The following is a 24,044-nucleotide window of genomic DNA, read 5'->3' as shown; positions in this document are numbered from 1 at the left end:
TGATAAGGATAGGGAAAATACTCTGAGAATAGAGTAAGTACAATATATACATAATGGAATAGTGAGGCTGCTCCTGAGTCCAAACTCTTATTTTTAAAAGTCTGATAAAAATTTACTCAATTACATTTTATACAGTAATATTGAGTGAGCTTTGTCCAAAAAGGCTATGTTTTGTTTGTAAAAATAACAAAAGCTTTATCACTCAGTCTCTGGTCAATAAGAAAGGAAGAAAACCTTGCTAGAAATAACAATAAATAATTTCACACAAAAGTCCAGGTGACATAAGAATAGTATATTAATTAATATATTTTTTTGTATTTACAATAAATCCATTTGTTAATACTGCGATAGAAAAAATAATCAGTCCACATTATGTAGTAGAAACTGGCTTTGAGGCTGATCATACCTCTCACAATAAAAACATACAAGGATTTCTTCCACAGCTAAAGTACTTTTCAACATGACAGTCTTGGGTGAAGGTAAAACTGACAGAGTACTTTACTCTATGTCCTAGAATCAAGCGATCGAGGCTATTACCGTTAAGCAAGCAGCGAAAAGCTGTTTAGTTTTTCCAGGACTATTTAAATAGTAGTTACCATATGAGAATTTAATTTTACTTTGATATAAAAAGTAAAAATCCTAAATAGGGAAACTGCATTAATCAAAAGCAGCCCCAAACAAAAAAGCCATCACTAGAAATGAAACAAGGCATTCTTATGTATCATGCATAAAAAACGATAATTACGTAATACATACTTTAATGACCAGACTAATAAATAAATGAGGTAAATTTTACAGTCATTGGAACAAATAAACTATATTCAACTACTTGAGTGCTGTACTGACACTGCTTTTGTTTCAAAATATAAAGTAACATAATTAATCTAACATCTAAAAACTGCATACTTTGAATGTTTGCTTTTTTGATACCCTTTTGAGATAGTAAAGGGGAACTGTGTAACAAAATATTATCTGAATATAAATTATCAACACCAATATGATACAATTATCATGTCATTGCCATTTTGTATATGCACAGTGGAAATATTTTGAAAGCTAGGAAACAGATGAAAACAGACTGGTCAGAATTTTAAATTTCAGACCAATCTATGATAATCTAGAACAGAAGACAAAAATAAAATTCACTAAATAGATATAACTTGATATCTTTTCCAAATTCAGTAGTCCACTAAGATGCAACTTCAAAACAAGTCTACTACCTCAAAGGTAAAAAGGAAGAAAATGTAAATCTCTTTTGAGCTTTAGTTTTCAAGTTTATGCTCTGAAAGAAGGCTGACATTAGTCAAAACAGCAATACTGTATCTTTGCTTTTGAATTTTGTATTTGCTTTTCCTATTTTAGTTATAGTATGGAATAGAGAGAAAAATATTAAATTATTAAGTTAAGGGTAAGTATTTACGGCCAGTTCATGAAATATATTGAGTTAATCAGTTGGGTCAAGAATTTCCTACTATGCTGCTACATTTATTATCTATAGCCTTGGAATAGTAATTTAGGAGATGTCTATCGTAACTACTGACAGCACTTTTCATGGTATACCAATTTCCATTTTTATTTCTTCTCTCCTTTGCCACTTAAATACATTATTTTAACCACCAGATAGGAAATTTTATTTTACAAATTCCTGTTTCATTTACTGAAGAGGTGATTTAACACATAAACCTGCCAATCCTGAGAGATGATGATGATGATGATGATACGAAAACTAAAACCCAGAGGATTATTCACTCAAATTTCTGCTTTAGCTTTTTTTGGAAGATGGCTGGCAGAATAGAAAGAAGAGCCAAAATCATTAGAACAAATACTGAGTTCCAGGAAACAGCTTCCCCTGCTGTTGTAAGCTGGTACAATGTTGTTCCTGCCTTAATTGCTACAAAAGAGGGAGGTGCAACACCTAAAATAGAAAGTAAAAACATATGGTAAAAAACAATCAATTATTTTTAAAAATTAAAATACTGTGTGTATACAATTTCTTCTAAGAATATAGTGATTTACAATTGGAAGACTTTAATTTAAAGCCCCTCAAGTTTATTTCCATATAAAGAATTCAGTCTTTCATAATCACCGCTTAAGGATAATGAATTTAAAAACCCAAGGAAAGTCTCCAGAAAATAATTTTACAAAACTTATCAACAGCCTTAAAAAATGAATGTGCTATGATCCACCAATTTCAACTTTAGGAAATATTAATGTATATGAACAAAGATCTAGTCTCAAGGATGCTCATCAAAGAATTATAATAATAAAAATCTGGAAACAATCTAAGTCTTCAAAAATAAGATTGAGTAAATTGTCATTCACCCTTGATAGAGTATACTTAAAAATGAGTGGTAGGAGATACTCAGAAATGGAAAGATACTCAAAATATATGAGTAAAAAGAGCAGTTTATACAAAAGCATGGTGGAACAGCCACATTTTATTAAAAGCCAGAATTGGAAAAATTACTTTAGCCAAAGCTGAAGTTAACTTTATCTCTAGGTATTTCATCTGTAAAATAAGGAGACAGTACAAAAATTCTCTCTTCTGATTCTATCAGTGTAATATTATTTTACAAAATCCAAAATTACCCCTGCTAAGATTTTTTTCCCACTTTTATAGAGAACCTGCTAAGATTTTTAAGTTTGTCTATAAATTTTTCTAAAAATAGCAATAAAAAATTAAGTATTATTGTAAAGCTTTAACAGACAGTCAATACTTGAGGAATCTGCTCATTTTGTTGCTATCTAAACAATTCACCTTAAATTTGGAAGAAAAGCAGAATACTCTTATTAAAGAACTATCAGAATTCACAAATATATAAATGAATCTTTACACCCACTGATTAATTTCAAAATTAAGTGTTAGCTCCTTGAAAGCAAGAAACTTCTTGTTCATCCTTGCTTTCCCTCAAACTTTCAGTAATGCCCATAAGTTCTATGTTAATAAAAAGATAGGATCAATTTTCTATTGAAAATTAAAGTTCAGTATTTCAGTACCTGATTAGAAGACAAAGGAGAAAGTACTCAAAAAAGGCATCTTCAAATTTTTTTTTCTCTCCACTGAGGGAGAGAATGGAGTTAAAAAGTCCTGCTTTAATTCTACATGATTAAAAAAATATCCAGCAGAGAGTGCTCTTGTTTAAAAAAAAAAATTTAAATCAACACAATCCAACAAACATTTCCGAGCATCTATTTATATGGGCCAGGCTCTGTGCCCACCAGTTATATATGGTGCTGGCATGCCTGCAAAGAGCACAAAATCTAGCCCAGCTGGACACTGCTAGACATGTACACAATGAGTTCTAACACAGCATGAACCAGAGGGCTTACCTAGAAAAGTGCCAATAAAAAAAACTTTCAATGGCACGTTTATCACAGGAGATGTAATATTAATAAACCAGTTCGGCAGAAATGGTGTTATTCTCAAAAATATAATGTAGTTAATGAGATGTTCTCTATGACGTTCAACCTGTCACAAGAAAGAAACAAGTTAGGATCAAGATAAAGCCAAGCCTGAAAATAAACTGATTATAAAATACCTTATTTCAAATTCTTATCCCTGATAGCTCAGCATTTACCCAACAGAAATGATCAAATAAGGAGCTTGAAAATGACAATGAACTGCTTATCAAATGTTCATTACCAGAGCTAAATAACATCAGATGAAAGTTTTTAAGATTGTGCTTATAGTGTAATGTTATACTACTAAAGATGGCTCTACATCAGCCTAGATAATATGGCTCAACAACATTTTAAACCTAAAAAGGCAAAATTAAATTTATAACTATATATAAGATAGATATCAAATGACCAACTTTTTAATGCCTTTAACGTCCTGTAATATAAAGGGCTAGTATAGTACATCAATAAACCTGGCCTCCAATTAAAAATTCAGATAATGTTTATGTTAATGTACTTCACATGAGTGAATTCATTCATCATTGATAGATGAGGTTAAACAAGCATATAGAAAACATTTAGCTGACTAAATAAAAGCACTGATTTCAGTTTATACTTCCTAGATCTTGCTACACAAATAGTGATTTTGATTTTGGACAAAATGCTTAATTTCTCTTAATTTCCTAACCTGTAAAACAAAGGGGTAAATTTCTAAAATTCCTCTGATTTAACAGTCTGCTTCTTCTGATTCTTTATAAGAATAAGATTCTTAGCAATACTATGCTAGACTTTCCTGGGCAGTAGACCTTCTATTTATCACTGCTAGTCTTTGCAGAGACCCTAACGGAAGATAAGTTCTTCCCACTGATGAAATGTCTTAAAAGAGTTGGCTGATACAAGTTTTTCAGAGACCCACTGACAGCATCCTGCATCAACACAAAACAGGTGAGGTGTCTAAATATATGGATGCCTTTACATTGACACTTTGACTTTTGTGCTCTGATTGAAGTTATTAGGAATAAAGAATTAAGATTACTGTTACAAAAACATCATATTTGAAATAATTAACATTCATTATTTGCCTACCACTTAATTTTCAAAAGATCATTTTTATCAAAGCCCTGAGTCTGAGTTAATTTATGTAGATATTATACACTGACCCCCCAAGTAGCCAAAGAATTACATCAAATAATTTAAAAATACATGTTTACCTGCTGTGACCATTTTACTGCTTTCTCAGTTAGGTATTTATAGACAACTGGCCTCCCAACTAAATAGGAGAGCATATAGCAGAATGAGGCACCGAGTCCAGAACACTACAAAATAACAAGAACTCATAAGCACTTTGTACTTTTCCATCTTATTCACATAGATATATATTCACCTAAGGCAAACCTCACCTAGTTTCTTTCTTTTGGGGTATGGGGTGGATACTCTGCGTAACATCTCTTGAGCAGAGCAGAAGAACCCATCTGATCTAGTCCTTTCTCTGACCAAATTATAACTAAAATGAGACCAGCTAAAACAAACTGGCACTTGTGATTAAACTTAGTGACTATATCCAAATAGTTAATGTTAGCCATTGGCCTATGAATAAAACTTCAAGAGCAATATTTTTTCAATTCCTATGCTTGAAAACACCACCTCCTGCCATGGGACTTAACTCCTTGGGCCCACCAACATTCTTGGACTATTTGAATTACAAAACAGTATAGAAAGCAAAGGCTAGAACAGAGCCTATAAATGCAATTAAGTCTATGATAACCCGTTCTAGAAAAAAGCCAAACTATAACATCTCCTTACGGAGGGACTTAACAGATATTACTGTAACATTAACCCCCTTTTAAAACTAATAAGTCTATGCTTCCAGAGACTAATGGGACTAGGATGCCATCTGCATTCCCATCATTCTATTTAAAGTTATTTCTTTCTAGTCTCCCGATTCCATTTTATATACTTACCAAACAAACAAGAAATAAGGCTAGTGGAAAGGGATAAAGAAACCCTGAGAGTATACTGAGAAATATAGAGCCTGGAATAGCAAATGTTTGCAAGCTGTTAACTTCTAAGTTAAGGATTAAAACATAATTAAATGAATTTTTAAACCACAAATCCAACAATCCAGAAAAAAAGTATCAATACAGAAATTAGATGTTAATAAGATTATATCCATATTTCAGTATTAAAAAAAAAGTAAAATTATACCCAAAGTTTAAAAAATACATGATTCTACAGCTGCAATACCTTTATAACCATTTACTAACATTATCGTAAATCAATGCTAATTAGAGTGTGTTACTAAGAGAAAACAAAGACAAATACTGAATGTGTACCAGATAGAGAGGAACTGGGCACTTTAGGGGAAGGGGGGAGGGGGGGGACGCAGGGCAGAAAAAAAGAAAGAGAAGTCTTCAGTAATCTTGTAAATGACATGCTTCTCTAATGCACTGGATTTTTTTTTTTTTTAAAGGGCTCTTTTTTAAAAAAATTTATATATTTTTTGGCTGCATTGGGTCTTCATTGCTGGGCGCAGGCTTTCTCCAGTTGTGGGGAGCGGGGGCCACTCTTCATTGCAGTGTGCGGGCTTCTCATTGCGGTGGTTTCTCTTGTTGTGGAGCACGGGCTCTAAGCGCACGGGCTTCAGTAGTTGTGGCACGTGGGCTCAGTAGTTGTGGCTCGCAGGCTCTATAGTGCAGGCTCAGTAGTTGTGGCACACGGGCTTAGTTGCTCTGTGGCATAGGGGATCTTCCCAGGCCAGGGCTTGAACCCGGGTCCCCTGCATTAGCAGGCGGATTCTTAACCACTGCGCTACCAGGGAAGCCCCTAATGCATTGGATTTTTACTCTCAAATATTTTTAGGAAACATGATTTCTATGGAAATACAGGTACAATATAATGTATAATAATTACTATTTCTAATTTAACTTTTGGACATTTACTTCAACTTACTACTCATTTAAAAAAGAATAAGGGTTACAAAATATAGTAAAAGTCACAAATCTTATTTTTAAAACAGAATTATGTTTTTTTCCTGTGTCTCTCTAGTTCCTAGTTTTGGCCTGGACCTCTGCATCACCCATAATGTGATTTACTTGTAAGACAGACTGAGTGAATTCCTTCAACATCTCTCCCTTCTACTTTAAAATTTCTATCTTTACCCATCCTTCCTTTTTTCCTCTAGTTCCTACTTTACTCTTGTTTTCATTTCAATCTCCTTCTTCCTGAGTTCTTTTATCTTTAACTTCTTGCTCTTGCACAGATCCTTTCTGTATAAAACCACTCAGATGCCTATACACTAAAGAAAACCTAGGCTTTTCCTTGAGCAAGGTATCCTATCCAGTTACTGCCTCTCATCTTCACTGCCTCCCTTGCAACCTGGCTTAACCATCCCTCACTCTACTGAAACCCCCTCCTGGACAAAAGTAATGACTTTTTCTCAGTAGGAATTTTCTATTGACCCTTGCATAGGATTAAACATCCTTCAGTGTAAAACTCACCTCCAGTGAACTGTATTTTTCTTCTGTGTTACAGATCATTACTTCTCTAGTTTTTCTCTTCTCCTCACCCTCAAACCTGAGATTTCTCTAACATTCTGTTAGCTAATCTCTCACTTTTCTTTGCTAAATTCAGTCATTTCCATATATATAGATGTACACATGGCTTCAAGCATATGGTGACAGACAGATAGATAGATAGATAGATAGATAGATGATAGATAACTTTGAATTCTCTATCTCTGATTCAACTTTTCTAATCAAATACCAGTCTCAAATTTCCCAGCAGTCTACTGGATGCCTCCATTAAAAATTTAAACTTAGTTATTTCAGGGCTCTTTAGAATCTTTTAATGGAAAGTCTCAAACACATATGAAAGTAGAGAAACTAGTATTATGATGCCCTATATTCCCATATACAGCTTCAACAATTAACATACAACCAATCTGGTTTTCTCTATATCCTTTACCTTTGATTATATTGAAGCAAATCCAAGACATATCATTACATGTACAACTACATTAATACCTTTAAAAGATAAGGATTCCTTTTCTTTTTAACACAACTATAATACCATTGTCAGAGATTAATTAACCAAAATTCCTAACTATCATAAGTAGCTATTGAGTGTGCTCAGTTTCCAAGAGTCTTAATTTTTTTTTTTTTTGGACAGCTGGTTTGTTCAAATCAGGACAAAAAAGGTCCACACATGGTATTTGCTCTCCACAGCACTTAACTACAGGTTTGGTTCTTTTTTTGGTCTTGTAATTTACTTGTTGAAGAAACTGGGTCATTTGCAGGATTTAACAATTTTTGAACTTTGCCTATTGTATCCCTTAGGGTGGTTTAATATGTTCTTTTGTCATTTTTTTAAAATTAATTTTTATTGGCGTATAGTTGATTCCCAATGTTGTGTTAGTTTCTGCTATACAGCAAAGTGAATCAGTTATACTTCCACCTATATCATTCCGCTGTCATTTACCTTATAGTGTTAACAAAGCCATTCTCTCTGCATGGGGATATAATTTGACCTTAACTTTCCAGCTTTGTATAGATTTGTATTTCTTTTCTCTAACACTGAAAAATCTTGGTTCTTAATGTCATAAACATAATTAGGTATTTCCTTTACATACTATTAAGTATATATATATATACACACATATATATATACACACATGTGTGTGTATATATATACTAGATACATTAATATCACATATTTTAAAATTTCAGAACAATATAGCAACTGAAAATAGTTTAAGATTTCTTTCAAATCTTTTGTCCTTAAGATTTATCCCAGAAGGGACACACAGCCAAATTACTTTTTTCAAGGAAACAATTTGAAATAATTCTTCTAGATAGTCAAATCCCCATCAACTCAATATATTGTTAAATTTTTTTCATTTTGCTTTACATTGTTTAATTTTTTAAAATTTTGTTAAAATATACATAACATAAAATTTACCATCTTAACCATTTTTAAGTGTATGGTTCAATAACATTAAGTACTTTCACACTGTTGTGCAAGCAATCTCCAGAACTCTTCTCATCCTGCAAAACTGAAACTCTATACCCCTTAAATAACATTCCCCCTCCCGCCTCCCCCAACTCCCTGACAACCATCCTTTTACTCTCAGTCTCTATGAATTGGGCTACTCTAGGTACTTCATGTAAGTGGAATCATATAGCATATCTTTGTGATAGGCTTAGTTTGCTTAGCATAATGTCCTTAAAGTTCATCCATGTTGTAATATGTTTCAAAATTTCCTTCCTTTTTAAGGCTGAATAATATTCCATTGTATGTATATACCACACTTTGTTTCATTCATCCATTAAAGGACACTTTAATTGTTGTTTCCGCCTTTTGGCTACTGTGAATAATGCTGCTATGAACATGGGTGTGCAAGTATCTCTTGAGACCCTGCTTCCAATTCTTTCAGGTATACACCCAGAAATGGGACTGCTGAATCTTATTTTTAATTTTTTGAGGAAATGCCATATTGTTTTTCACAGCAGCCAAACCATTTTATGCTCCCATCAACAGTGCACAGGGATTTCAATTTCTTCATATCCTCACCAACACTTGTTACTTTCTGGGGTTTTTTTTTCTTTTTGATTAGTAGCCATCCTACTAACGGGTGTGAGGTTACTTTAGATTTTTAACATTTCTGTTTCTTTTTTCAATTTGATTTAATTGGTTTTATAATTACGTGAAATATTTACTTGGTTCTAAAGTCAAATCTATACAATAAAATACACTTAGAGAAGTTTCACTTCCATCCCTGTTTCATCTCCCTCCATAGGTAAACATTTTTATTCGTTTTTAAAACTATCCTTTCTTTTGTCATCCACAGCTCAAAAGTCCTCAACGACTATCCAATACCAAATCAATATTCTATATTCCTTAGCCTGTACTCAAACTTCTCTACAATCTGAGTGCAATGTCTAGCCTACCTTCCTAAACTTATTTCTCAAATCCTCCCCTTCTCACACGCTATATACCAACAAAGCTGGACTACTGATCACTTCCTAACTGTGCCCCGTGCTTATAAGCTCTGATCTAGACTTGCTTTGTCTAGAATGACTATACCGTATCTCTACCCACAATTCCCATTATTCCAGATGGAAATAGTTGTTTTGGTTTTGAATGCTTAAAACACTAGATTGTACTCAGCATATAATTAGTACTTTCTGGTTAAATGGATGAAAGCTAAAGTTAAAATAAGTAATTATAATGTAAAAAGTAATTAACATACAAGAGTTTGAAATAGGTATTACCAATGAAAGTACTAGTACTGCACTGCTGAATACAATGGCTACTAGCTACATGTGGCTGTGGGGAAGAGACACTAAAATGTGCCAGGTCTGAACTGAGATGTGCTATGAGTGTGAAATATACACATTTTAAAGAGTTGGTACAAAAAAAAGAATGTGAAATAGTAATAATTTTTATGTGGTTTCATGTTGAAATGATATTTTTGACATTTCAGTTCAAGTAAAATGTATTAAAATTAATTAAAATTAATTTATTCTTACTTTCCTTAATGCGCTAACTAGAAAAATTTTAAACTGCATGTGGCTCACATTATACTTCTATTAATGAGCACTGTACTTATTATACGCCCAAAGATAAGTCTTCTCTTTTGTTCACTGAGTTTAAAAAGTACCTTTTTAACACTCAGAGCTTAAGATTCCAGTGTAAAATAAATAGAAAATTATAAGAAAATATATAGATTTAACAAATTATCCTATAAAAAATCTAAAACAGGGGCTTCCCTGGTAGTGCAGTGGTTAAGAATCCACCTGCCAATGCAGGGGACACAGGTTCGATCCCTAGTCCGGGAAGATCCCACATGCCATGGAGCAACTAAGCCGGTGCGCCACAACTACTGAGCCTGCACTCTAGAGCCCACAAGCCACAACTACTGAGCCCATGTGCCACAATTACTGAAGCCCACATGCCTAGAGCCCAAGCTCCACAACAAGAGAAGCCACAGCAATGAAGAGTAGCGCCCACTTGCCGCAACTAGAGAAAGATGTGCAAAGCAACAAAGACCCAATGCAGCCAAAAATAAATAATAAATTAATTTTTTTAAAAATCTAAAACAATGCAGAATCACTACAATACCTTAATTATTAAGCAAATAGTAACCATATGCAATAAAACCTGCTGAATTGACAATATTAACCAATGATTCATTTAAAATTGAAAAATTTAAACCAAATGTATTTTATAACAATAAACCTATTCCTATCTTTTAAAAAAAATATTTAATTAATTTATTTTGTTGTGCTGGGTCTTAGTTGTGGCATGCATGTGGGAGCCAGTTCCCCGACCAGGAATCAATCCCGGGCCTCCTGCACTGGGAGCGTGGAGTCTTAACCACTGCACCACCAGGGAAGTCCCTATTCCTATACTTTTAATTCACTTTCTACAAGTCACTTTCTTTTTTTCTACTAATTTACATATGGATATTAAGACAACTAGGCTACAACATTTATTCTGCCATAGATGGTCTAGATTCACTTATGCTAACTGGCTCTCTGGCCCTGTGGGTGGGTATCCCCTTTATCCCTCAGCTATGAATCCTTCCAAAGCTAGGGGGCAAAATGGGGCAGAAAAAGACAACTTTCCAAAGTAAACAGAAACTATATGCCTCATTCACAAAATGTTCACAAAAACCTTATAAAAGACAAATGAAAGGACTTTTTTTTTTTTTTATGGTACGCAGGCCTCTCACTGCTGCGACCCCTCCCGCTGCGGAGCACAGGCTCCGGACGCACAGGCTCAGCAGCCATGGCTCACGGGCCCAGCCGCTCTGCGGCATGTGGGATCCTCCCGGACTGGGGCACGAACCCTTGTCCCCTGCATCGGCAGGCGGACTCCCAACCACTGCGCCACCAGGGAAGCCCTGGGGAAAATATTTTTTTATGGTTAAAGTTTATAAATGCAAAATAACCTACAAGCCTAACACTTCGGTTTTTACAGATAAGTGATGAAATGGAAAGTAGGAAAAGGCAGCAGGTGTGAATTTCTTAGAACAGTCAGTATATAATTAAATTACTTTACAAATAACTGTTCCAAAGAACTGTGGAAAGACAGGTGCATAATAATCATTCTTCAAATTACCCCCAAATTTGAATTTTTCTAATAAATAGGGAGGATAATGACAAAGTGCCCACACATAGCACACTACCTAAATATAAATGTTATCTTCACCAGCTGGGTAAAGGAGTAATGTTTGTATTAGCAGCAAAAGCTATTATAACCGTACTTGTCACTAAGTTGTTTATGCCAGGAATAACTGGTCCAATGTGTTTTAAGTATACACTCAAAACATCTGCATAAGGAGGTAAATACAGGAACATCTACATGTTAAATACATAATATCTAATCCAATAAAAATCCAAGAAAATAAAATGCTATTGAATTTTATGAGAAAAAAATTTTAGCTGAAAAGTCCAACAAACCAAAAGAAATTCAGGAAATAAGAGAGGAAGCAAGAATAGAAATATTTTGAGAGAATTAACAAAATAATTAATATGCCTTTTAGAAAGCTGATTTGGAAAAGGAAAATGATTACCTTTACAACATCAAGAGTTAATGTCGACATTTCTCCAAAGAAGATATACAGATTGCCAACAAACACATGAAAGGATGTTCAACATCACTAATTATTAGAGAAAGGCAAATCAAAACTACAATGAGGTATCACCTCACACCAGTCAGAATGGCCATCATCAAAAAATCTACAAACAATAAATGCTGGAAAGGGTGTGGAGAAAAGGGAACCTTCTTGCACTGTTGGGGGGAATGTAAATTGATACAACCACTATGGAGAACAGAATAGAGGTTCCTTAAAAAACTAAAAATAGAACTACCATACGACCCAGCAATCCCACTACTGGGCATTATACCCTGAGAAAACCATAATTCAAGAAGAGTCATGCACCACAATGTTCACTGCAGCACTATTTACAATAGTCAGGACATGGAAGCAACCTAAGTGTTCATCAACAGATGAATGGATAAAGAAGATGTGGCACATATATACAATGGAATATTACTCAGCCATAAAAAGAAATGAAATTGAGTTACTTGTAGTGAGGTGGATGGACCTAGAGTTTATCATACAGAGTGAAGTAAGTCAGAAAGAGAAAAATAAATACCGTATGTGAACACATATATATGGAATCTTAAAAAAAAAATGTTCTGATGAACCTAGGGGCAGGACAGGAATAAAGATGCAGATGCAGGGACTTCCCTGGTGGTGCAGTGGTTAAGAATCCACCTGCCAATGCAGGGGACACTGGTTTAAGCCCTGGTCCGGGAAGATCCCACATGCTGTGGGGCAACTAAGCCCGTGCACCACAACTACTGAGCCTGCGCTCTACAGCCCGCGAGCTACAACTACTGAGCCCACATGCCACAACTACTGAAGCCCACGTACCTAGAGCCCGTGCTCCACAAGAGAAGCCACTGCAATAAGAAACCTGCACACCACAAGGAAAAGTAGCCCCCACTCGCCACAACTAGAAAAAGCCTGTGCATAGCAATGAAGACCCAACACAGCCATAAATAAATTAATTAAATAAATTAAAAAGATGCAGACGTACAGAATGGACTTGAGGACACAGGGAGGGGGAAGGGTAAGCTGGGACGAAGTGAGAGAGTGGCATTGACATATATACACTACCAAATGTAAAATAGATAGCTAGTGGGAAGCAGCTGCATAGCCCAGGGAGATCAGCTCCATGCTTTGTGACCACCTAGAGGGGTGGGATAGGGAGGGGATATGGGGATATCTGTATACATATAGCTGATTCACTTTGTTATACAGCAGAAACTAACACAACACTGTAAAGCAATTATACTCCAATAAAGATGTTTAAAAAAAAAGTTAATGTCTTTCATTAACCGAGAAGATTTGGAAAATACGTTGGATTAGAATAAAAGATACAAAAATTAGAAATTAACATCCACAAATTGAAAGGCTAATCACCAGTTGCATAGGCAGTTTGAAAATATGTAGAAAGAATAAAGCAATTTTCCTGCCTAGTTAAAATACAACATATATTTCTATATAAAACAAAGAAATACATACTAAGAACTGTCAAAAAAAAAAATTCATATCCTTTACATGACTAGTTACTCTCATAGGATTTTTTACCAAGAAAACCATCAAATGGAAGAAAAATCATAACACAACATCTAGAAAAGCAAAAATTAAATACAAATTATATCTTCAAACCTAAGGGAATTTTTTAAAATTTATGGTATGGTGATTATTAATTCAAAATTATTATTTAAATTAAGACAATCAATTAACTAATAAAATAATCTTAAATAAAATGATTATCTTGAACAATACAAAGGAAAGAAAAAAAGTTTATAACTGAAATAAGCAGAAAATAGAAAAACTGGTAATAAATATTCAGAAATGACAACTGACTTGAAGAGAAAGGATTAAAGTGAGAATTTTTTCATTCTCATTTTTCAATATTTTATTTAAGGTTATACTGCATTAAAAATTTTTTAAAGGAAAAATAGTTACGTATAACTGAGCAGCAGATCTTTTAAAACCTTTTTCTTAAACAAAACTAGAATACATTTTTCAGTTAAAAGGATACAAAATATATGTAGCAAAATAAGCTACAAGTACTTGAACATAAAAGGTGTCCTTATATTTGGATAAAACTTTTCCTAGAGCCTTGGCATCATCCATATCTCTGGGAACCTTCATATTCATTCTTTCTTCTCTAAAGAAATAAAGTGAAAAAAAATTTTACATAGAAATTTGCCAAGATAATTCATATCAAAGTCACGTTCAAAACATGAAGTTTTATCCAAAATGATTTGATGCCTTGATCTGTAATATGCTAAGCATAAATTCACAAAATTAAGTTCAAAGTCTATAAATTATTTTTTAATGCTTTAATATAATTTCATGAGATATGTAATCCATTTGAAAATTCAGGATGACCCAAACTAAAGGTTAAAAAGCATTTGCTCAAACACTGGAGTAAATTTTGAATTAAGAAATGAACCACTGATGTTAGCATATTTAAAACATACTGAACATCATTTTGGGTAATCCTCATGATAAACTGAAGTCAATAATCAATTACAACCGAAATTAAGTAAAAATTTCAATGAATTTATAGTTCACATCTTTTCTTGAATATCCCAGCTCAAAGTTCAGATAAAAACTTAAAACACTTGTCACTTTCTATTAATTTTACTTTATATTTGGTGCCTTGTTTGGAACTGAATGTTCTGTTTATAAAAGCCCCAAATAATCATCTTTGTGTTTAATGTATATTGTACCCATTTATTGTACCCATTTGTTTACATGATGAAATTTAACTAACCTTGCAAAACAATGATAGAATGTTGTTTAAGTCCTATAAAAATAGCAGGTAAACTAAAATGGGTTTTCTCATTTATAAATTTAAAAGCTTAAAAAAGCTCTTTATAGGCGTGTGCATGCATCTCACACATATACACACACCGAAAGAAATAGGCAGAATATAAAAGATTTATAACAGCATATTATTATACGAAAGTGTTATATTTCCTAGAGCAGATTGGGATCCAAAACAACCTTAATCTACACTCTATATTCTTTCCCTCTTTCAGTCAGCTCTTTATTTCCTACTCCTTTGATTAAAAAGAGAAAAGATCTAAAATTCAATGATACTAATATTAACATAACAATATAACATGCTATCCTCCCAAAGGCATTTACATTCACGTAAGAAATCAAAGTATTAAAATAAAAATGTTTAACTATAAAATTTCAAGCATAAGAAAGTGTTAATGAATAGAGGAAACAGGAACTTCCTTATACCCTGAAATCACATTTCACAGTTATCCATCACCACACCAAGCTGGCCCTGGTTGAAAATCTAACTACATTTTAGTAGTCTCTGATGTAATCTATGATTACCCAAGGGTGTTGTTATTGTGGTTGAATAACCCAGGGATATTTTATCCTCATAAAGTATGTTTCAGGTCTATAATCTTTTCCCTAAAATTCAAAAAGCTCTGAAAACCAAAAGTTCTTTGTAATCTGTCAGCAAAAATTGACCCACACTTATATACAGTTTTTCACAGTCTTCTATAATACAGGTTTCACTGTAAAAATATTAATGTATTTGATTATGGGGTGCTGCCCCAGATCCTGCTGGAGATACTACATAATATACAGTATTTTTTCCATGTTACCTTTCCAAAATAGAAAAGTTCTAAATTCTGAAATACGTTTCACTCCCAAGGTTTTTGTTACGGAATTGTGGCTGTATACTAGATAGACAAGTTTTTCTACAAAGTGCATTTGACAGTGAAAAGTACCTATTCAAACCATGTCACTTCTATAAAACAGGGAAGAGAAAAAGAGCTAGGAGACAGAGATGTGGTGCGGAAGTAAATGGATGAATAGAGGCAGACAAAAACTGATGACATGGAAAAGTAGGAAGGTAGAAAACAGGGATGGAAAAAGGGATAAAGCAGAGAAAAAGAGCATCAGTATTTCTCAAACTGCAGGTCAATATCTATTATGGACTGCAATATAAATTTACTTGGTCACTACTAACATTAAAAAATAATATGCAATAAATTTATTAATGTGGCTATGTTTTTCAACATAGCCATTAGAAAGATGCCTTAATTAGAGGAGCAGCGCTAGGAGAACCTTGCATAGAAAATCAAGAGACATATTTGGAAAGAAGTATTTAAATTACAGTGTCAACATGAACTTGCTACAAGCCATGAGAGCTGACATACAATTATTATGCCAGTTCTGTTCCTTAAGTTAGTTGAACTTTCAATGCACGTTCATCTCTATAAATGTCTAGACATTTTCCATTTCTTTCAGTATACTTACTCACTAAGCTGAGGAAAATTTTTATATACCAAAAACATAACAAAAGCTGCAGATAAGAAAATGGACACCAATATAAGAAGCGACATTCTTGCTGACCCAGCTTCTGCACAGGCTTTCTCTGAAAAAAAAAAAAAATTATAATTAAGATAAATATAGAGGAAGACAGTATTCCAAGCCAGTAAATAATTTCCTGAAAGGTTTTCCTCCCAAGAAACTGTTCACACTTTTGCCCAAAACACTGTAACATTAAATTTTAAATACTACCATATTTGATGTTTATTAACTGGCCATAGTTCTTTGCAGGGATATATGCATTTTAGAAGCACAGAAAAACAGAACACCAGAATTTGTAGCACTGATTTGTTGATAAGCCAAAGGGGAAAAAAGGGCATTGCTCTAAATGCTATCACTGACTTTCAATTTTATATATCTATATTGGGAGATAACAGCATAGGCAGAATGGCCTCTTAAGAAAAATGAGGTAATCTGGCAATTACTTCAAACTGTCATGAGAAAGAACCCACAGATTCACTGATGCAACTGATGAATGTTACACTTTCTCTTTACACCAAGGGCTTCAGAATATAGTTGAACCTCAAATGTTTTGGGTGGCTCTGTCTGTGACTCCAAGAATGGGAGAATATGTTTGTATTCTCCAACAAGGTAATCTTAGTGTTATCTTAAAAATCATATGCAAGTGGGCGGAGTCAAGATGGTGGAGTAGGAGAACACTGAGTTTGCATCTCCTCACAACTAGGGCACCTACCAGGTGATGGTGGGGGACTTTGGACACCTAAGGGAACAGGAGGAACCTGTGAGCGACCGGGTAGGACATGGGGGGGAGCGAGGGGGGAGGAGAAGTGGAGGCAGGAGGGACTGGCACCCCTGAGGTGCGCCTGGGGGAGAGGAAGGGTCCCCACGCCCGTAGGGGCCCACTCACAGGGAGGGGATCAATGGGGATGGGGAGAGACCGTCAGGGGATCAGAGGATTGGAAGGGAACGTGGCCAGCGTTTCCCCCACCCACTCAGGCCCCAGGGAGCCTGCTGAGGTCCCAGGGCTGATCCTCCACCCTCCGAGGACCCCTCCATCTGCGTGGGTCCTGGGGGTGTGAGAGGGAGGGGGAGAGGAAAAGTAGAGGCGAGATGGGACCAGTGCCCCGAGGGGTGGCTGGGGGAGGGGAGCGGGAGGTGGGCACTGAGGAGGGGCACACGGAGGGCACACTGTGATCCCCTACCCACAGGAAGGGGATCAGTGGGGACAGGGAGGGAACCTCGGAGGATCAGAGGGAACTTGGCCAGTAATGCCCCTGCCCACTTGGGTCCCAGCAAGCCTGCTGGGGCCCCAGGCCTGAGCCTCCACTGTGAGGCCCCCTCCAGCTGTGCTGAGCCTAACCCCCACCCCCCACCCCCCAGGGCTTTTCCAGTCCTGAGCCTAGGCCCTGCCCCTGCCTAAGTCTGCCCCTCCCCCACAGCCAAGGCCTTTTCCTGCTTTTATTCTTTTTCTTTTTTTCTTTTTGCTATTATGGTTCTGTTTTACTGTGCTGCTATTTCATTTTTATTTGTATTTTATCTAGTATATTTCTTATCTTTCTAACTTTATTTATTTTTTATTCTTTGTTATTGTTCTGCTGCTTTTTTCTTTTTTTTTTTTTGGCCACACACCAGGTGGCTTGCAGGATCTTGGTTCACAGGCTGGGGGTTGGGCCTGAGCTCTTGTGGTGGGAGCACCGAGTCCAAACCACTGGCCTAACAGAGAACCTCAGACCCCAGGAATATTAATCAGAGTGAGGTCTCGCAGAGGTCCTCATCCCCGCACCAAGAGCCAGCTCTACCCAGCTGCCTGCAAACTCCAGTGCTGGAAATCTCAGGTCAAACAACCAGTAAGACAGGAACACAGCCCCAACCATCAAAAATAATGAGACGACAAAAAAATATGTTACAAACGAAGGAACGAGGCAAAAACCTACAAGACCAAATAAATGAAGAGGAAACATGAAACCTACCTGAAAAAGAATTCAGAGTAATGATAATAAAGATGATCCAAAATCTCGGAAATAGAATGGAGGCACGGACCGAGAAAATACAAGAAATGTTTAACAAAGACCTAGAAGAACTAAACAATAAACAAGCAGTGATGAACAACACAGTAACTAAATGAAAAATACACTAGAAAGAATCAATACCAGAATAACTGAGGCAGAAGAACAGATAAGTGACCTGGAAGATAGACTGGTGGAAATAATTGCTGAAGAACAGAATAAAGAAAAAAGAATGAAAAGAATTGAGGACAGTCTCAGAGACCTCTGGGACAACATTAAACGCACAAACACTGGCATTACAGGGGTCCCAGAAGATGAAGAAAAAGAGAAAGGGTATGAGAAAATATTTGAAGAAATCATAGTTGAAAACTTCCCTAACATGGGAAAGGAAATAGCCACCCAAGTCCAGGAAACGCAGAGAGTCCCATACAGGATAAACCCTAGGAGAAACACACCAAGACACATATTAATCAAATTGACAAAAATTAAATTCAAAGAAAAAATATTAAAAGCAGCAAGGGAAAAGCAACAAATAACATACAAGGGAATCCCCATAAGGTTATCAGCAGATTTTTCAGCAGAAACTCTGCAGGCCAGAAGGAAGAGGCAGGATATATTTAAAATGTTGAAAGGGGAAAACCTACAACTAAGATTACTGTACCCAGCAAGGATCTCATTCAGATTTAACGGAGAAATCAAAAGCTTCACAGACAAGTAAATGTTAAGAGAATTCAGCACCACCAAACCATCTCTACAACAAATGCTAAAGGAACTTCTCTAGGCAGAAACACAAGGAAAGAAAAAGACCCACACAAACAAACCCAAAACAGTTACAAAATTGTAACAGGAACATACATATTGATAACTACCTTGAATGTAAATGGATTAAATGCTCCAACCAAAAGACACAGACTAGCTGAATGGATACAAAAACAAGGCCCATATATATGCTGTCTACAAGAGACCCACTTCAGACCTAGGGAAACATACAGACTGAAAGTGAGGGAATGGAAAAAGATATTCCATGCAAACTGAAATCAAAAGAAAGCTGGAGTAGCATTACTCATATCAGATAAAATAGATTTTAAAATAAAGACTGTTACAAGGGACAAGGAAGGACACTACATAATGATCAAGGGATCAATCCAAGAAGAAGATATAACAATTATAAATATTTATGCACCCAACATGGGAGCACCTCAATACACAAGGCAAATGCTAACAGCCATAAAAGGGGGAATCGACAGTAACACAATAATAGTGGGGGACTTTAACACCTCACTTACACCAATGGACAGATCATCCAGACAGAAAATAAATAAGGAAACACAAGCTTTAAATGAGACGATAGACCAGATAGACTTAATTGATATTTATAGGATATTCCACCTGAAAGCAGTTGAAAACACTTTCTTCTCAAGTGCACATGGAACATTCTCCAGGATAGATCACATCTTGGGTCACAAATCAAGCCTCGGAAAATTGAAGAAAATTGAAATCGTATCAAACATCTTTTCTGACTACAACGCTATGAGATTAGAAATCAATTACAGGGAAAAAACGGTAAAAAACACAAATACATGGAGGCTAAACAGTGCGCTGCTAAATAACCAAGAGATCACTGAAGAAAGCAAAGAGGAAATTTAAAAACACACAGAAACGAATGACAACGAAAACATGACAACCCAAACCTATGGGATGCAGCAAAACCAGTTCTAAGAGGGAAGTTTACAGCAATTCAATCTCACCTCAAGAAACAAGAAAAATCTCAAACAATCTAACCTCACACCTAAAGCAACTAGAAAAAGAAGAACAAAGAAAACCCAAAGTTAGTAGAAGGAAAGAAATCATAAAGATCAGAGCAGAAATAAATGAAATAGAAATGAAGAAAACATTAGCAATGATGAATAAAACTAAGTTAGTTCTTTGAGAAGGTAAGCAAAATTGATAAGCCTTTAGCCAGACTTACCAAGAAAAAAGAGAGGGGACTCAAATCAATAAAATTGAAATGAGGGACTTCCCTGGTGGTGCAGTTGTTAAGAATCTGCCTTCCAATGCAGGGTTCGATCCCTGGTCAGGGAACTAAGATCCCACATGCTGCGGGGCAACTAAGCCCACGTGCTGCAACTACTGAGTCCGCACACCACAACTAGAGACCCCACGTGCTGCAAAAAGAGAGAAGCCCATGCGCCACAACGAAGAGCCCGCAGGCTGCAACAAAAGATCCTGCATGCTGCAACAAAGATCCTGTATGCCACAACTAAGACCTGACATAAATAAATAAATAAATAATTTTTTAAAAATAAAAATATTTTAAATTAGAAATGAAAAAGGAGAAATTACAACTGACACCGTAGAAATACAAAGGATCATAAGAGACTACTACAAGCAACTCTATGCCAATAAAATGGACAACCTGGAAGAAATGGACAAATTCTTGGAAAGGTACAACTTTCCAAGACTGAACCAGGAAGAATTAGAAAATATAAACAGACCTATCACAAGTAATGAAATTGAAACCGTAATTACAAATCTTCCAACAAACAAAAGTCCAGGACCACATGACTTCACAGGCGAATTCTATCAAACATTTAGAGAAGAGCTAACACCTATCCTTCTCAAACTCTTCCAAAAAATTGCAGAGGAAGGAACATTCCCAAATTCATTCAACAAGGCCACCATCACCCTGGTACCAAAAGCAGGCAAAGATATCACAAAAAAAGAAAAGTACAGGCCAATATCACTGATGAAAATAGACGCAAAAATGCTCAACAAAATACTAGCAAACAGAATCCAACAACACATTAAAAAGATCATACACCATGATTAAGTGGGATTTATCCCAAGGATGCAAGGATTCTTCAATATATGCAAATCAATGTGATACACCATATTAACAAATTAAAGAATAAAAACCATATGATCATCTCAATAGCTGCAGAAAAAACTTTTGACAAAATTCAACACCCATTTATGATAAAAACTCTCCAGAAAGTGGGCATACAGGGAACCTACCTCAACATAATAAAGGCCATATACAACAAACCCACAGCAAACATCATTCTCAATGGTGAAAAACTGAAAGTATTTCCTCTAAGATCAGGAAAAAGACAAGGATGTCCACTCTCACCACTATTACTCAACATAGTATTGGAAGTCCTAGCTAGAGCAATCAGAGGAGGAAAAAGAAATAAAAGGAATACAAGTTGGAAAAGAAGAAGTAAAACCATCACTGTTTGCAGATGACATGGTACTATACATAGAAAATCCTAAAGATGCCACCAGAAAACTACTAGAACTAATCAATTAATTTGGTAAGGTTGCAGGATACAAAATTAACACACAGAAATCTCTGGCATTCCTATACACTAACAACGAAAGATCAGAATGAGAAATTAAGGAAAAAATCCCATTCACCACTGCAACAAAAAGAATAAAATACCTAGGAATAAACCTACCTAAGGAAGCAAAAGACCTGTACTCAGAAAACTATAAAAAACTGATGAAAAAAATCAAAGATGACACAAACAGATGGAGAGATATACCATGCTCCTGGATTGTTAGAATCAATACTGTGAAAATGAATATACTACCCAAAGCAGGCTATAGGTTCAATGCAATCCCTATCAAAGGCATTTTTCACTGAATTAGAACAAAAAATTTTATAATTTGTATGGAAACACAGAAGACCCCAAAGAGCCAACGCAATCTTGAGAAAGAAAAATGGAGCTGGAAGAATCAGGCTCCTCAACTTCAGACTCTACTACAAAGCTTCAGTAATCAAGAAAGTATGGTACTGGCACAAAAAAACAGAAATATAGATCAATGGAACAAGATAGAAAGCCCAGAGATAAATCCATGCACATATGATCACCTTATCTTTGATAAAGGAGGCAACAATATAAAATGGAGAAAAGGCAGCCTCTTCAATAAGTGGTGCGGGGAAAACTGGACAACTACATGTAAAAGAATGAAATTAGAACACTACCTAACACCATACACAAAAGTAAACTCAAAATGGATTAAAGACCTAAATGTAGGACTGTACATTATAAAACTCTTAGAGGAAAACCACTCTTTGACAAAAATCACAGCAAGATCTTCTATGACCCACCTCCTAGTGAAAATAAAAGCAAAAATAAGCAAGTGGGACCTAATTAAAGTTAAAAGCGTTTGCACAGCAAAGGAAACCATAAGCAAGATGAAAAGACAACCCTCAGAATAGGAGAAAATATTTGCAAATGAATCAACAAAGGATTAATCCCAAAATATACAAACAGCTCATGCAGCTCAATATCAAAAACACAAACAACCCAATCCAAAAATGGGCAGAAGACCTAAACAGACATTTCACCAAAGACATACAGATGGCCAAGAGGCAACATGAAAAGATGCTCAACATCACTAATTATTAGAGAAATGCAAATCAAAACTACAATGAGGTTATCGCCTCACACCAGTCAGAATGGCCATCATCAAAAAATCTACAAACAATAAATGCTGGAGAGGTGTGGAGAAAAGGGAACCCTCCTACACTGTTAGTGGGAATGTAAATTGATACAGTCACTATGGAAAAAAGTACGGAGGTTCCTTAAAAAACTAAAAATAGAACTACCATATGACCCAGCAATCCCACTACTCAGCATATACCCTGAGAAAACCATAATTCAAGAAGTTACATGCACCCCAATGTTCACTGCAGCGCTATTTACAATAGCCAGGACATGGAAACAACCTAAATGTCCATCAACAGATGAATGGATAAAGAAGATGTGGTACATATATATAATGGAATATTACTCAGCCATAAAAAGAAATGAAATTGGGTCTTTGTAGAGATGTGGATGGACCTAGAGTCTGTCATACAGAGTGAAGTAAGTCAGAAAGAGAAAAATAAATATCGTATATTAACGCATATATGTGGAATCTAGAAAAACGGTACAGATGAACCTATTTGCAGGACGGGAATAGAAATGCAGACATAGAGAACAGACATGTGGACACAGGCGGGGAAGGGGAGGGTGTGATGAACTGGGAGATTAGGTCTGACATAAATACACTACCATCTGTAAAATAGATAGCTAGTGGGAACCTGCTATAAAGCACAGGGAGCTCAACGAGGTGCTCTGTGATGACCTAGATGGGTGAGAAGTGGGGGAGTCCAAGAGGGAGGGGATATATGTATACATATACCTGATTCACTTCATTGTACAGCAGAAACTAACACAACATTGTAAGGCAATAATACTCCAATAAAAAAAAATCTAAATAAAGACGTCAGTAGGTAACAGTCCTCTTAAATTAAAAATTAAACAAGACATTTTGCATGGCAACTCTAAAATTTAACTACAATATTTTTCTTCCCATCATTAATTCACAAGTCCTAAGTAAGGAGTCCGAGGAGAGAAAGGTGTGTACTTAACTGGACTACAGAACACCACCCTAAGCCTTCCTTGAGTACACATCTCTCTGATTGCTACTTGTTGCCTTACAGTTGGATGATGAAATATATAGACATTTGTTGAACAAAATTAACCTCCAAGTTTAACTCGATACCTTTTTTTTTTCATTCTCTGAAAGGAAAACTTTTTCAAGCATTGTACTCAGTATAATGTAAACACAAGAAAACAGCTAATAATGCAATAAAACTAAGTGAGAGACAATTCTGAAGCTCTCCATTCTTTCACACAAACTTGGAAATAGGGAGTGTTCCCTATTATGATTCCACA

The 24,044-nt window shown here is 35.6% G+C and overlaps 1 protein-coding gene across 2 annotated transcripts in view; it reads right to left on the bottom strand.

Annotated features, from left to right (window-relative positions):
* Positions 1–271: 271 nt before the first annotated feature.
* TMEM41B (transmembrane protein 41B) overlaps positions 272–24,044 on the bottom strand; it is a 29,675-nt gene continuing 5,902 nt past the window's right edge. The window contains exons 3-9 of one of the 2 annotated variants that reach the window (XM_089915183.1): positions 19,705–19,788; positions 16,277–16,394; positions 14,022–14,150; positions 5,361–5,454; positions 4,611–4,715; positions 3,331–3,469; positions 272–1,915 (exon numbers count right to left, since the gene is read on the bottom strand). In XM_089915183.1, coding sequence (XP_089771309.1) covers positions 1,746–1,915; positions 3,331–3,469; positions 4,611–4,715; positions 5,361–5,454; positions 14,022–14,150; positions 16,277–16,394; positions 19,705–19,788 — 839 coding nt within the window. In that variant the 3' untranslated portion in view covers positions 272–1,745. The remainder of the gene's footprint in view (positions 1,916–3,330; positions 3,470–4,610; positions 4,716–5,360; positions 5,455–14,021; positions 14,151–16,276; positions 16,395–19,704; positions 19,789–24,044) is intronic. The other variant, XM_022563184.3, reaches the window with a different exon arrangement.

The sequence above is a fragment of the Delphinapterus leucas genome, chromosome 7 (assembly GCF_059928025.1).
Source record: "Delphinapterus leucas isolate spDelLeu-1000000601 "Yukka" chromosome 7, BTC_Dleu_Yukka2, whole genome shotgun sequence".
Classification (NCBI taxonomy): domain Eukaryota; kingdom Metazoa; phylum Chordata; class Mammalia; order Artiodactyla; family Monodontidae; genus Delphinapterus; species Delphinapterus leucas.
Note: the sequence above shows the minus strand (reverse complement) of the source record. Positions and strands in the feature narration are given on the sequence as shown.